This window comes from Mus caroli, unplaced genomic scaffold, assembly GCF_978045245.1.
Source record: "Mus caroli unplaced genomic scaffold, Mus_caroli_1 scaffold_12, whole genome shotgun sequence".
Classification (NCBI taxonomy): domain Eukaryota; kingdom Metazoa; phylum Chordata; class Mammalia; order Rodentia; family Muridae; genus Mus; species Mus caroli.
In genome coordinates this window covers 65,310,772-65,325,645 of record NW_028227267.1, presented here as the reverse complement: position 1 = coordinate 65,325,645, position 14,874 = coordinate 65,310,772, and the positions used below count along the sequence as shown (strand labels likewise).

The following is a 14,874-nucleotide window of genomic DNA, read 5'->3' as shown; positions in this document are numbered from 1 at the left end:
TTCTTTCATATTTATGTGTTCTGCCTCTATACGAGGCAGAGATTGGTGGAAGTGCGTCCTTGATTCGTTTCTACTCTGTTTCTAGAGACATAGCTTTTTACTGAACACGGAGCACCCTGATTGAACTAAGCTTGCTGGCTGCACAGTGAGCTCCAGGGAGCCTCTTCCCTCTACTTCACCAGTGTTAAATTACAATGCATACTACCATGCCCAGCATTTTCACATGAGGGCCTGAGATCTGAACTCAGGTTCTCATGTTTGTGCAGCAAGCTATCTCGCGAGTCATCTCCTCAGCCCCTGGGTTTAAATTTTAACATAATGGTAAGGAGAGCTACTGGATGATTTTTATAGATGTTTGGCAAAGCCTGACTTAAACTGTATTCATAGTCATAGTGACCCATTATTAGTGACTTTAAAGAAAATGAGTTTGTACTTATAAATTCTCTCAAGAAATTTGAAAAAGAAATATTATTATTATTGTTGTCTTTGCATGTGTATGTATGCATGTCTCTCTGTGTGTGTGTGTGTGTGTGTGTGTGTGTGTGTTTGTATAGACGTGTGCACACCACAATGCCTACATAGAGGTTGAAGGACAACTTTGTGGAGTCTGTTCTTTCTTTCTACTTTTATGTGGGACCTGGGGATTGAACTTAGGTCAACAAGTTTGGAAGGCAAGCTCATTTACTCATTGAAGCATCTTGCTGGTCCAAGAAGTTTTCAAAGAATAACAATGAAAGACGTGGGAGGGGGGGAGAACAAATAAAACGTTAACACTTTATTATTATTATTATTATCGTAGAAGGAATTCACCAAAGGCTTCAGATTATGCTATGGCATCTTTAATTATAAAAATAAGCAAATAAAATAACTTGCATCTGTCATTACCATGATATGTTTCATAACTTTTATATGCACATGGAGCTTAAAAATGTAATTTAACAATAAATAATGACATATACCAGATATGCTCACTGTTTATTCCAGTACTCAGCCAAAAAACCTAAATATCATTTAAATTATAAATACATAATGCAAATAATACGGCACAAAAATGTTCTAAAGTGCAACCAAATCACAAGAGAGGAGATCATGCAAACTGGTCTAGGTCAGTCCCCGAATCGCTCTGCAGCAAACACGAGACAAAGCTTTGGAAGTTCAAGAAGGGGGTGGAGAGGGCCAGGGGGAGGGGAAAAAAGAAGCAAAAAAACCAAAAAAAAAAAAACCCAAACAAAACAAAACAAAACAAAACAAAACAAAACAAAAACCCAGCAACATTGTGAGAACTGCTTCTTTTCATATGTGTAGATATGTGCATTGTTGGTACATATACCAATATCACTGTGGGGAGAAAGGAGGGTATATCACAGATTGAAAAGGTCACAGCAAAAATAAAAAAAATAAAAAAAAAAGAGAAAAGAGAGAAAGAAAATTTACTGAACTTAAGAGAATTTTACTAGGAATTCTCATAAGCTACTTGCCACTTTGGGGTTCTGGCTTAGTGGGTTTGCAAAAATGCACAACACACACACTTGACTAGCTTTTCTGGTTCAAAGAAGTCAGCCTTGCCTGGGGTGGGAAGTTAGGGGTGGGGGAGAGGGGTGACTCTAGCTTAGAATATGTGCTACCTGATTTCCAAGAGGCTAAGGCAGTGTCCATTTGTTTGGGACCTGGGGATGGGACAGTTCTAAGTATGAAAATGCCCTTAACAATCTGATGTCAGCGCGCTTCGAGGCTGTGTGGGGATAGAGGCTGCATGCAGCCTTGGGGCCGCTGCAGCTGCAGCTGCTACGCTTGATCTTGGTCCTTGAGCACTATGTTACTGGTTTTAAAGGCTTTGTGGTAAAGTTGTATTGCTTTTGATTTCCCTGGAGAGGTGCCCTCCCTCCTCCCACCAGGGTCCCTATCACTCAATTTGGTCAACTCTGGGGTGTAGCCTAGTGAGAGTCAAGCACCAATAGTTTCTACCCAAATGAGTTTGGAGCAGCCCCTCCCTCTTCCTCTCTCAGCATTGACCTTTGGTGAGCAGTGACACTCATAATTGGGGCTGTTGGGTTCAAGGACAATGACCCTGAGAAACTACTGTTGTTCGTAGACAGGTTAATCATTTGGCTTTGGTGGCTACCATCCTGTAAACATCACAGCAGAAATGATCAAACCACCAGCGCTTATGCCCTCCTTCATTCTCTCTATATTTTTTCTTTTTTTTTCTTTTTTCTTTTTTTTTTTTTAAAGATCCTACAGAGATGGTCCAGCTGCCAGGACTACTTTGGCAGGCAGCATGTTACAGGACAAAAGATGTAAGAGGAGTCTATTAAGGCTGGACAGCCCAGGGTTATTCATACCCCCTTAAGCCCAAGTTCCCCGGACTAAAGACCCAAAGGCTGATTGACTCATTCCTGATTGGCTTAGTGGAACAATATCCCACTCCATCATTTACCAGCGTGCCAGGCACTGATGGAAGGCGATGAGCCAAGAACTGCCACTTCCAAGGGGATAGTAGGCCTTGTCACACTAAGTGGTCCAAGCCCAAAGGGATGATCTTTTTGATTCTTGTTATTCCCAGTTGGATGTGACAGAGCTGTTTCAGGATACATCTAAGTCAAACGTAGCCTCTGGGTTGAGGTGGGCTGGGAGATTAACGTCTTACCTGGGGTCCTTCAGATAACCTGTTGGGTTTTCCTATCAAGTATAGGCCCATCTTAAGTTCTGATGTTGAGTTAAAACTACTTCTACCCCCTTAGTTATAAAAAAGGCCACAAGGAGCGTGAATGTGGATATCTGGAAGTGAGATAGTTATTCCATTCCCAGGAAAAGGAAAATAAAGCTAAGGTACAAAACTAAATCTATATGCAATAAAGTTATTATAGACTGCTCTGTTAAGCAGAGTCCTCTGGAATTTATGTACAGTACAATAGTTTTCAGCTATTTATATTCCACAGTTAGACCTTAAGATTCTCCGTTTTTTTTTAAGACAATTGTTAAAGATACTTTTAAAGCTCTGAGCAGTTACAGTACATAAAGATGTTAGCTTTTTGTTTTTCATTAGATGCAAGAAGATGCTGGCTCAAAGTCTGGTTGGAGAACCAGGTTTGAGCAATTTGGTAAATATGTCAGAAAGGAAATTAGACATTGGAGGATAGAGACCATAAGACTCGTTAGAGATCAAGAATTCAAACATGACATTCATATTCGTCCATGGCCAGCACAGATTCATAACACGAATTCCATTTAACATATTTATGAGCATTTAAGACATGCATTTAAATAAAGTTGTTTTGTATTGGCTAACTCTACCAGGTGACCATTCTAAAGGGATCTACATTTTCAGATTACAATGACTGGGTAGTTTACATGAATGGTTTGTGTTTGCGGAGAGTAGATAGGGATCTGGGAAAAGAATTCAGAGAGAGGGGGGAATGGAAGAGGGTACATTCTCTCTTGAGGAGAGGCAGAATGACCACACATGTATTCTGTTGGTAAGAATGCTGTCATTGCAGAATGTTGGGATATTGATTATGGAAGCCTAGTTTCATGCAATTTTTCTTTAACGGGGGGATAGAAAATAGGTACTACTTAAAAAAAAAATCAAACCAGGCACAGTACACTCAAAGTTGGTGTGTCAACACCCCTAAAATGCTATTAGTTTGGTGAGGCTGTGAATACCTCTCCCTGCTTACGCACTCTCTTGGGAGGTGCGTTTGATGTGTGAGGGAGAGTCCCCCTCACCTCGGAGGTTCCTGAGGAGGACTTTCAGCTTCTGTGGCTCATTTGTGCGCCTCCTATTGAAGTCAGCTCTGGGGTGTGTCTGGGCACAGTGGTCTGTCTGCAGGATGTGGAAGAGGCTGGCCATGTTGGGCCCGATCTTCTCCATCAGGCTGTCTCTGATTGTGCTGACCGTGTCTTCATCACATTCCAGAAGGCTTCGGACAAGTCTGTTGTAGTATCTGCATTGGGGAAAAGATTCTCATTAGAGAAAACAAAGACAGGAGTGGGTTCAGGCACCAATGCTCTATGCAAAGCTGAAGGTGGCTTTTGCTTCCTTCCGAGCTCTGGGTTCACCAGATAACACTAGAATGTCCATCTCCATGTTTAGACTTCAAGAGAGTTAGATCACACTGAACTATAGGAGGCTGACTCTTATGTCTGAAATCCGGGAAAACAATGGCTCTCAGGGATAAAGGACCCAAAATGCTCTCATATTGTAGGGAAGAAACTGGGGTGCTTGCTCAAAGTCATACAACGAATTAATGGCATAAGTGGACTTAGTCAAATAAAATGAATAGAATTGGTGGGCCTGAAACTCTAAGCTTGTGTTAGTACTATATCACTGCCCAGGGACTGACAATTATTTGGATGTTTTCTGCAACCTCCCTCTGTCCCAGGGACGCGTGTGCTCAAGCGTAGGTACATACTAATGCACGCTCTAACTAAGCCTCAATCTATAGCCATGCATTTTCGTGTGAAAGCTACTTTCCTTACATCCACTCAGCCAGTCTTGAAAAGGCTGATAACTGACGAACTCTATTTTGCAGCTTCCTTCAAAGGCATATAGTGGCTTCCAGCAGGCAAACACAAGGAAGCAAGAGTGCTTAAAGGAGAAGTTGAATGACCTTTAAAAGACCATCCTTCTGTGAGTCTGTGAAACTCTCTCATGTTGCTTAGGCTTTTATGACCTCTTCCTTCTTTGGATGCCTCATAGACTTTAGTTGTCACCTCAAGCACCAACATTTGATGGCCTCATGATGATTTCTTTTTCCCTGGCTAGACTTTGAACTTTTCAAGGGCAGGGTAGGATGTCCTTAGTCTTGTTATCCCAGTAGCTGAGTGGCATCAGAGTGTAGTGTCTGCTCAGTAATTCACACTTTTTAAAAATGAGGAACTAGAATTTAAATAGCAGGGTGGCTTTCCTGTCTGGGAAGATCACGTCCACCTTCTTCCTGCATGTGTAGCATTGACCTTCTCTTAGTTCTCACCACCTGCCCCTATGCTTCTATTTATATTGGAATACCTTCTTACTATATCAACTGAACTTTGACATCAATGGGAAGAGCATAAGGACATTCTTCTGTTGTACAAAAAATGTCTTAACGTTTTGAAGAAAAATGATCTGTGATGTTGTAGATTTCTAAGCAAACAAACCAAAACCCTAACGACAAAGACCTTTATGTGTAGTATAAGTGACTTCCATTTATGCTACAAATTCCTCTGACTGTCCCAAATAACATAGCCAAGTGTTATGGCTGTGAATGGACCAAACCATCTATGTTCAAAACTTCTAAACAACTTGTACAGTTCAGGTATTCTCCAAAGTGACTTGGGGGAATTTCTGGCCTATTTTGACTCAATGGTTGTATAAACCCATTAGCTCTATGCTCTTTCCCTGGTGACAGTGACCTGCTGTGCTGATGTAGAGCGACCCTTTTCTAGGAGTGGTCAGGGTGTCATGGGGGCCACAGGATCAACTGGGGAGGGGAGGAATCCTGGTTATTTTTAACTCAACTCCCAGAGCACATGAGCAAACATCTTTCTAGAATAACTTGACCCCCTTAGAGAGGTCAAGTTTGAAGGTCCCCCTTTGAAGGATGGACAGTAAACAAAGTAGATCGTGAGTGAGGAAGCTAAGCGGTCACCTTTCTTTGAGTGAGAGGAGTGAAGCTGGGGGTGGAGAGAGGGGAACAGCCTCTGCCTTGCCCATAGTCCTGGCTATAGCCCTCTTGTCAGGGACAATTCTATCCAGCTGTGAGTGAAATTTGGCTTCTCTGTCCCAGAGGAACCTTTTCCAAACCTTTGGAATTACCAAGTACATGAGTTAAGCTGAGGTTCACTTGGATGGGGAAATGGGGGAGAGTTTTGGAAAAACTGAGACAGGAACTGTGATGTCGCAACAGCTTTTAGCCATCTATACCGTCATTCATCTCCAGGTATCAACTAACTTCTGGGCTCTTCCAGGACTTGGTTCCCCTACATCTTGGGGTCTACTTTAGAAGGTATTTTAGTTCTTGGAGGATACTGTTCCCTTAAGGACTTTATAGCTCAGAGAAGTTAACCCTTCCACATCTAGAAAGAACTTTTTCATGACGCATTTGTCCACAAGTGGCCTGGAAAATTGGATTGCTCTTTAGAAACAGAAAGAATGCAAAGTTTCTTCTTTGGCAGAATTGGAAGCTCTTGTCTGGTTGGAGAACTCTAAGCCCCTTAAAGAAATTCAGCTTGTGTAGCCTGCATCTTTGGGGGCCCTAATGCTGCCTGACTCTGAGGGCACCTCCTTTTGCTGTTGTGTCTCTGTGTCTGATAGACTAGACAGAATACCTGACCTACTCTTAGGTTGGCCTACCTGCTCTTAGTAGGAGCTCCTGTTCCCTGAGGGGGCTTTGGTAACTTAGTGGAGAAGGCAAAGAATTTTCTATATTGTAAAGTAGAAAACTATAGATGGCTCAGTTAGGAGCTCCTCAAAGCTAAAGCATATGCTAGGCTGCCTGCTACCAGCTAACTCTGTTGTCTCCAGTGAGCCGGAAATGTGACTCTCATCTCTGGACTTTGCAGGACAATGAGGAGACCTTTACTTTGGGTTGCTAAGCAACACAGATGCTTTAAGAGGTCATATATTTATTGAGCACCCTTTTGTACCAAGAACATACAGTTACACCAGCTACGAGGAAAGATGATATGTCTTTTCTTTTAGGAGAGAGCACACACAAAATTTCTTGCAGAACACCATGGTGTGTGTATATTATTATTCATGGTATTCTATTTTGGGGCTTCAGGGACTTCTTGCAGGGTTTTTCTGGCTGCCTTCTTTTGAAGTAGAAATCAAAATAGCTTGGCTCAAGGCCATATGAATTCTGGACCCTATTGGGTATGAGGGTCCAAGCTATGAGACCTTTAGCAGGTTGCTTATCCCACTGAACCTCTGTCCTTCAGTCAGTTAGATGGGGAAGTAGGGCTGGATAACCTTTCCCCTCAGCTATCATATTTTGTTTCTATGGACTCAGCATGCATTTTCCTTCTCAAGCTAACAAAAACCAGTACAGCTCAGCAGAAGAAATCCGCTTTGTAAGGGGAGTTGGGATGTTCCCTATCTTTAAGCCTTGACAGGCTTTATGCCATGGTGTTGCACACCGAATTGAAATAGCAGATTAAGCCTTCTGGCCTCACAGCCTGGAAGGACCTTGCACAAAGCATGTATCTTTCTTCTAACTTTGAAAATTCCATCCTTGACCCCACCCCCACACCCCATGTGCTTGGTGAAGAATAAGATCAGGCATTCTCCATGGCTACAGTTTCAGCCATGCTTACCCAAATACACACATTCTGCCTAGGAACGTTCTGTGTGAGAGTTTATAAATAGTCCTTTGTTTCCCTTGATCAATATTATTCTTCTGTTTCCTGTTCCCAATCCATGCCCTAGAGAGTTGGACGCTTTGTCACTTTTCCCACTCTGGATCTGGGTTGGTCTCATTGGTTCCCAAGCTTCATGGTGCCTTGCCCGCCTCATCAATCCTTCCTGCTTCCCTCAAGACTGAAAGTATGGGTTGCAAATCAGGGCAGGGGACATTCCCAACCACCTTCTCTCCCTGCATGCACCTTTGTCATATACACACAGCCCCATTCTGCCTTTCAGTCTAATCAGGCTTTTGGACGCTCCCAGACCTAAGTCTCATGCTAGAAAAACCACAGGAAGGTGGAATGAACCTGTAACTACTTCCCTTTGCAATTCTTTGCCAACTGGCAAGGACTTTGCGTGTGTCTATGTTGGGACCGAGGCTGGGAAGCCAGGATGTTTCGGGCGCTGAGGAGTTGAAATAGAGCAGAGCAAGCCCCGCCTGCAGAGGAAATTGCACTAGTCCTGACCACTGAAGTAAAATACTTGGAAAAAGGTAAGAGTTGCATGAGCGATTCTGACGTTTAAGACTATTCCACCCTTTTCCCACTGACCTTTTCTACTAAACACCAGCAGGAGGAGATAAAGGGCCTGTGCCTGGATTATTTTTTGAAGGCATTGCAAACAGGATACTTTGGAAGAAGAATAATGGCCTAGCTAAGGACACCTTTTCAAAGTTTCCTCTTGGATAAGTGGGAATCTCTGGTTCAAACTCTGTAGCCTCCTTTCTTCCTTGTGATGAGAGTGACTCTCTCATCACAAGGGAGAATGAGACTTGAACTGAAATAGCCAACTCTGTATAGCCTTGAAATCGGCTACCTGCCACTTTAGAGATCCTATGTGTATAGGATCTTTAGCAATCTAAACTTGTACTGACTCTGCTAACACACCTCCCTTTAAAATACTACATAACTACATCTTTTGTACCTAACCATTGTCCAAGCAAGGACTCTTCATCTCTTCCCCCTATGGCAAAGGGTTCGTCTCCATCAACCAGTGACGTATCAACCCTTCCCTCCCTCAACAAGAATCTTCCTAGGAGAATTTTTAAAATTGAGGTTGATATAGAAAGACAAGATATTTGAGGAAAACGGAGTTGATTTTTCCTGTTCTGAAAAGTCACATAGACTTGCATTCAAGGGTTGTATGGTAGTTGAGAACGGCTCCTATATGTCACAGAAGTTTCATGTTAGGGGTAAAGACAGTTGTCTGTCTCAAAAGGATGGGGTTATTTGGCTAGGAGAGTCATCAGCTTAGATGTGTGACAATTCTTAGGGGACCGGAGTAACAGAACTATTCCTTGTGACTACATAGAGACTTGGTGGGAGAGTCAGGGAATCATGGGATTTCATCCAATCATAGGATTTGGCTTCGAGCATCTCCGCAGGCTGTTGACAACTGACTTATAGTTAACTACTGATTCTTCTGTCTGTCTATGTACTACCCAAGCATCATCCCTCACCTCTTGCTAGACATCTTTGATACCCACAGTGGACCAGGATGCAAGATCTCTTACATATCAGGGTTTCATTCCTATTAGGCAAAGGCTTCCAAACCAATGACATAGGCAGGTCTGGAGGTCAGATGGTGTGAACCCAGTAGCTTTGGGTCACCTGAGATGCAAATGATACTTGGGTAGCCACCAGCTTTTCCTTCTGGGAAATCTTGGGCTAGTGGGTTGGGATGACATAATGCTTTGAAGGGAACATAAGAATGGCTCCCTGAAGCCATTTTACTTTTCATAGAGTAAAATGAATCTGGTTCTGGGTAAATAAGATGACTTGTTCTGGAGATAAGATGATTAGCTACTGAAATATCTGGCTTTGGGACTAACTCCAAATATACAGATTTAATAAAAGTCTGCATTTTGACATTTGACTAGGTTTTTTTTTTCATGGCCTATTATTCTGTTGCTCAGCCATGGTTTCAGCCAAACCTGATGTCTCAAAAGGTACTTTCCAGAAGCTTGCTTGTTTCCTTCAGGCTTATGGTAAGAACTGGACAGAGAAACTCACCCAGGAAAACTGCAAACCATCTCTCAGTTAGCTGTGTAGGAAGATTGTTATAACACCAGAGGGAAAGATTGCTACTCTGGTTATTGTGGCCAACCCCCACCCTACCCCCCATGCTGTGAAGAAGAGGACCCTCGGGTACCTGTTGGAGAAGTGATTGGGCAGCTGTATGACTTCAGTGATGGCTTCCGGGTTGCGCTTGGCGATGCTGCAAACGTTGAGCTTGCTGTAGCAGTCCTCCTGCACCTCGGCGATCATCCTCTGGAAAGTCGAACACCTCCGAATGGCAAGGAATACCTTGGAGGTGATCCCATTGGCGATGCACTTTAAGCTCTCTTTGACAAATGCTTTTCCCTGCCAGGGATAAGAAGATAAGCATGAGTTTGACCTTCTAAAAGAGGTCTGGGTCTATGACACAGGAACCTTTCAAGGGGACACAGCATGGCTGAGAATCAAAAGAGAAAAATCTCTTCTTTCTTGGACTATCTTGAACACTCAGCTCCACAGACAGGAAACGAGATAGGAGGGAGACATTATCAACTCCTCCGAAATGTGAAGATGGTCAGAATCAGTTTTATGTTCTTGGGGTTAAGACTGGTAACTGGGAATTTCAGATAGCATGCCAGATCACTCAGAGGAGAACATTTTTATTTCCTCTCAAAGCAAAAATGCTTTTCTGCTAATCATCCCTCATATTATAAGCCAGCCTCTGCCAACCCCTTATTCCTGGTCTAAACCTGGTGTGCATATGTCCCCAACCTGTGTCAGTGTACACGCACGCAATCCTGGTCTAAACCTGGTGTGCATATGTCCCCAACCTGTGTCAGTGTATCTGTGCGCATACACGCACGCATGCGTTCTGGAGCATGTTTGCAAGCCTGGGATGAGCCTTTTGGTTAGGAGGCTGGGGAGCAACGTTGGCTTTTGGGACTCTTAAGAAGAGTAACAAGCATTCTGTTCAAAAGACAAGAAGCCAGTGGGAGCAAAAGGCAAGGTCCAGTTACCTGAGTGTCAAATTTAGCAGCACTGTACAAGAAGGATTTACAAATGTCGTACATCCCATCTGTGTCACATGTGGAGTTTTCCAGGCATGCAAAAGCCCCACAGCCAACCTGCAGGGCACTGTTGAGGCAGCGAACCACTTCAGCTGGAAGAGACAAGCAGAACCAGTCTGGGTCAAGCTAAGGGGGCTCTGGTAGAATCCAGTAGGTGTAAAAGTCTAATACCAAGGGCACATGATCTTAACTTACCCTCGGAATTTGATTTGGGGTTCCATTAGATAGAACAATTGGAAGAAAATTGGGGTGAGAAAGGGGGTGGGGGAAGGACGTTTTTCCTTCTGAGATTCATGATAGGGGTAGTGCCTTCTCCCTTAGGCACATGCTCTCTGGGTCTCACCCTTCTATGCATTTTGATGGCTAGAGAATTAAGGCTAGAGACCTTGTAATGCATAGTGTCTTCTGGTGGTGACAGGAATCAAAGGCTGTCCCTTGGAACTTGAGAGCTCTTGGGTAGGCTGTAGGCAGTGACTGAAGGTCAGGCTCATGATGGGGTTGGGGGAGGACCAGAGAGAATCTATCTGCCCTCTAAAAAAATGCAGTCTAGAGTAAAAAGCATGGTATTTTAATCCAAATGGCAGAGAATAATTTGCTGAGTCCATTTGGAGGGAGACCCTTCCCAAAGAGAGCTTTTAACCCATGAAGGCACTGGCAGACAAGGAATCTAAGCCCTTTGTATTCACCCAGCCCCCCAACCACAGTCCAGCGCTTAGAGGTATGAATAATCTCTCATATTAAAAAGGCTTCTTTTCAAAAAAGGAGAAACACAGGTGTGGAGTGACGGGTTCAAGGCACTCCTTGTGAAAGGCTGGAAGAAAACCGCAAAGAACTTGCACCGGGCTTTCTGCATTCTGGATAAGATCTGCCATAAAAGTAATTTCTCTCCCACAGAAGGAGGGGTGTTCTGGCAGGCAGCTCCGCAAGCAATGATCTGTAGCCTTCATACCGTAGGATTCTCCTCCCAGATCAAAAGCATGGTTTGGTTAGGTTAGGCTTCCCCGCCCCCCCTCCCACCACCCGCAGCCTCTGGGATGTTACAAGTCATTTCCCTAATTATATATTTCCACGGGTTCAAATTATAACTTTGCTTTAAGCAGTTTTAATATGCATTAGGGCTGCTATTGTTTTAGGCAAGCTCGAATTGTGAATCACAGCATCGCTATAGCAACTAAGTACAAAAGGAAGCCAGGCAAAAGGCCTCCTCTGGCAGGGACCTGCGCTCTTCCAAGGGGGAGCATCTGCAGCATTTTGACACCTGCGGGGTCCCATCTCTGTTAACAGTTGGGGAGAGGAGTTTGCGAGGATCTAGAAGTCAAGGGACATAGGGGTCCTAATGCTTCTTTGCCTCGGAGGCCAGGACCATATACAGTTAACTGGTGCGGGAGTCGGGAGGAAAGTAAGACCTTCCCCATGGAGAAAGAAATGCTTCCTTTCACAAATGCACTTCCTTCTAGGGACCACGGGCTGCATGGGCGATTGAATGGAGCCTGTGAGAGCGAGGAAGGAGACAGGCAGGCTTATAGGGAACGGGGTGTGTAGGTCCTCCCACCCCCTTTCTGAATGCGCCCTGAAAAAAATTTCTTTTTCAGACTTGAGGATTATGGTTCCACAAATCAGTGTGAGGAGGGGGCTTGTCTGTGTGCTGTCTGGAGAGGTAGAGAAGTCAAGTTACAAGGTCTTAAAGGAGCAGGGAGAGGCATGGCAGGAGGTAAGCCACTCATTACCTTAACACAAGCTTGTGGAGTAGAGAGAGCCGCTGTGAGGCGTGCCAACATTCAAGCCTTTCCCCGCCCCCTCCCCCCAACAAGAGGGTACGTGCCAGATTTCAGGCAATCAGGCTAGGCTTATGCAATGAAATACCCTCAGCAGAGCGCCCAGCTTCTTCGTTAGTTGCATGCAATTTATTAAACAAAGGAACTCCACTTCCTAAGGCTATAGGATTACACTGGCAGTTCATTATCACCAGGCATGAAGCACATTTATTACTGAGATCAGCCGTCACAGAGACACATGCAAAAGTGAGAGAGGCAAATGAGGACAGATCTTTGGGGAGAGAAACCGGTCCTGGGTTTTCTTGCTTACCTGAATTTTGAGCCGCCACCCGGGATTTTCTGGGGCTCACAGAATCATTCTGTTCCGCCTCGTGCGCTGCAGCTGCACTGATGACCAGCGCCAGAATCACTGCTGAGTTTTGGAGCATTCTCTGAGAAGTTTCCGCTAAGTTGTTGGCTTTTTTTTCCTCCCCCCCCACTTTCCTCTTTCCCTCTCCCGGCTTGAGTGAAGATGTGGATCTGGATATACTGAAAGCTTAGGTGAGGATTTGAGGAAGAATTTGTGTGTGTGTGTGTGTGTGTGTGTGTGTGTGTGTGTGTGGCTGGCAGGCGGCTGCTGCTGCTGTTGCTGCTGCTACTGCTGCTGCTGCTGCTGCTGCTGCTTCTTGCACCTCTGGCTTTTGCAAACTGGGGGCCCAAGAGCTGCACCCAGGGATTTTATAGCCGTCTTATCGGTCCTCAGGATCAGGGACCAATCAGATCCTTCAACTGGTCCGTTTAGCCAATAGGCAGGCACGCTTATTCAGCTGGAGCTTTTTGACTTCTTAGAAATATTTTCCAGCAAATTGAAAGTACCTGCTGCCAATGATTTGTGTGTGTGTGTGTGTGTGTGTGTGCGCGCGCAGGGATTGTGTGGAAAAGCTATTTTCACATGCTGAAGTGATAACTCTGTATTGATCAAGCCAAAAGGAAAATCACTTGAAAAGCCCTTTAAGGTACTTGTGAAATTCATCTTTAATTTTTTAAAAATGAGCCACTAGGAGGAATGCATGTTGGATGCTTGGTAGGGAGATGTGATGCAGATTTGAATTTAATCACACTATAGCAACTCTCTAATTTTAGCAGGCTGTTCTCTGTAAGAGCTCAACATCTTTTTTTTTTTTTTTTTTTTTTTTGCATTTGCGCGTTCACTTACAGTATGCAGCTATGATTCCTTGCAGTGATCTGTGGACACCCTGAATTCTTACTGCTATGTGAGCCATGGCAGAAGGCTGTATGCCTGTGCATGATCCCAGTGATCGGAGGTTGGGTAGCTCTAGCTCTCAGCTCTTCCCTCAGCTCTCCTAGGTATTAAATCTATGACCTTGGCCATGTCCTTTCACCTTGCTCTCCCACTTCTCAAATCTTATTCCACACACCTCTAAAATAATATGATTCACCTGAAACAAGGGTCTCATGCAGCCCAGGCTGAACTTGATGTCTAGCTGAGGGTGACCTTGAACTCCTGTCCTCCTGCCTCCATCTTTCCATGCTGAAATAACAGGCATCTGTCACTGTGTGGTTCTGGGGATTGAGCCCACAGCTTCATGCACACTGGCCCGCGCGCGCGCTCTATTAACTGGCTACATCCCTAGTCCTGGATCACCACCAACAGTGTTTTCTTAGTCACCAGAGGCTCTGCCAATCCTAGGAGTGTTGGTTACTGTCTGTGCACACACGCACAACTACTCCTCACACGACACTCCACAGAGGGACATGGCAAATGCCTGGAAATTAATAAACTGTGGATTCAAGCCCGGCAGCATCGTAATCACATTGAAACAATGAGCTGGTCAAAGCAAGACTAAACCTGCTGGGTAAACCAGTTCACTTCTTGGGGGTTGGGGAAGAGGCAGGGGGCGGGACTGGGAAGAAAGGGTAGGGAAAGACCAGAATGTGTAGGAGAGGAGACTGATAAACTGGAGACTTAATGGGAAAATTATAGTGGAATCACAAATCATGCCCAGTAGAGTAGCTCCTATTTTCTTATAAGTGGAGTGTGGGCAACAGGAAGGCTTGTCCTTAAGTTGTGAAGGAGGTTAATGGTCCTTGAGAGGACTCCTCAGGGTAGGAAGGTGGTCATTAAAGGGTGGGGTGAGGCAAAAGGATTAACGATAAAACATCGAACATTCTTCAGGAGGTAAATACAAAAGGGTCTCTGGTTGTTCTGTGGACTGGGACAGCATGGTCTTGGAAAGAAACAGAGCCAGTGGCTTCAGGTTCAGCCCTGAAACTTCACATGAAAACTTAAAAAAAAAATAATTCTGTTATTACAAGTCACACCCAGAATCAGGTCTGTCTTTGAGTGTTCCTCTGTGTGTGTATGTGTGTGTGTATGTGTGTGTGTGTGTGTGTGCAGCAAGTGGGTTTGCTTAAGGTGACTTATAGCCCATTCCTTAAAAAAAAAGACTGTTAGAAAAAGCAGGGGTGTTTGCTATGACAAGGCTTGAAAGAATAAAAGACACAGAAAATATGTGAAAAATTGGAAAATTCCATGTAATTTCATGTTTCAGTTAGCTAATCTCATCTTTTGATTGATTGAATGTATAAACTACTTAATTTGCCCATTGCAGTCTTTGTTCATTAACGGTATTGTTGTTTCTCCAGTACTA

The 14,874-nt window shown here is 44.2% G+C and overlaps 1 protein-coding gene across 1 annotated transcript; it reads right to left on the bottom strand.

Annotated features, from left to right (window-relative positions):
• Positions 1 to 751: 751 nt before the first annotated feature.
• Stc1 (stanniocalcin 1) lies at positions 752 to 12,835 on the bottom strand. Its single transcript, XM_021182239.2, has 4 exons — positions 12,534 to 12,835; positions 10,398 to 10,540; positions 9,536 to 9,747; positions 752 to 3,944 (listed from the first exon to the last, which is right to left on the bottom strand). Exons 1-4 carry the CDS (start codon positions 12,649 to 12,651, stop codon positions 3,674 to 3,676), a joined length of 744 nt encoding a protein of 247 aa, XP_021037898.1. The 5' UTR covers positions 12,652 to 12,835; the 3' UTR covers positions 752 to 3,673.
• Between the last annotated feature and the right edge of the window lie 2,039 nt (positions 12,836 to 14,874).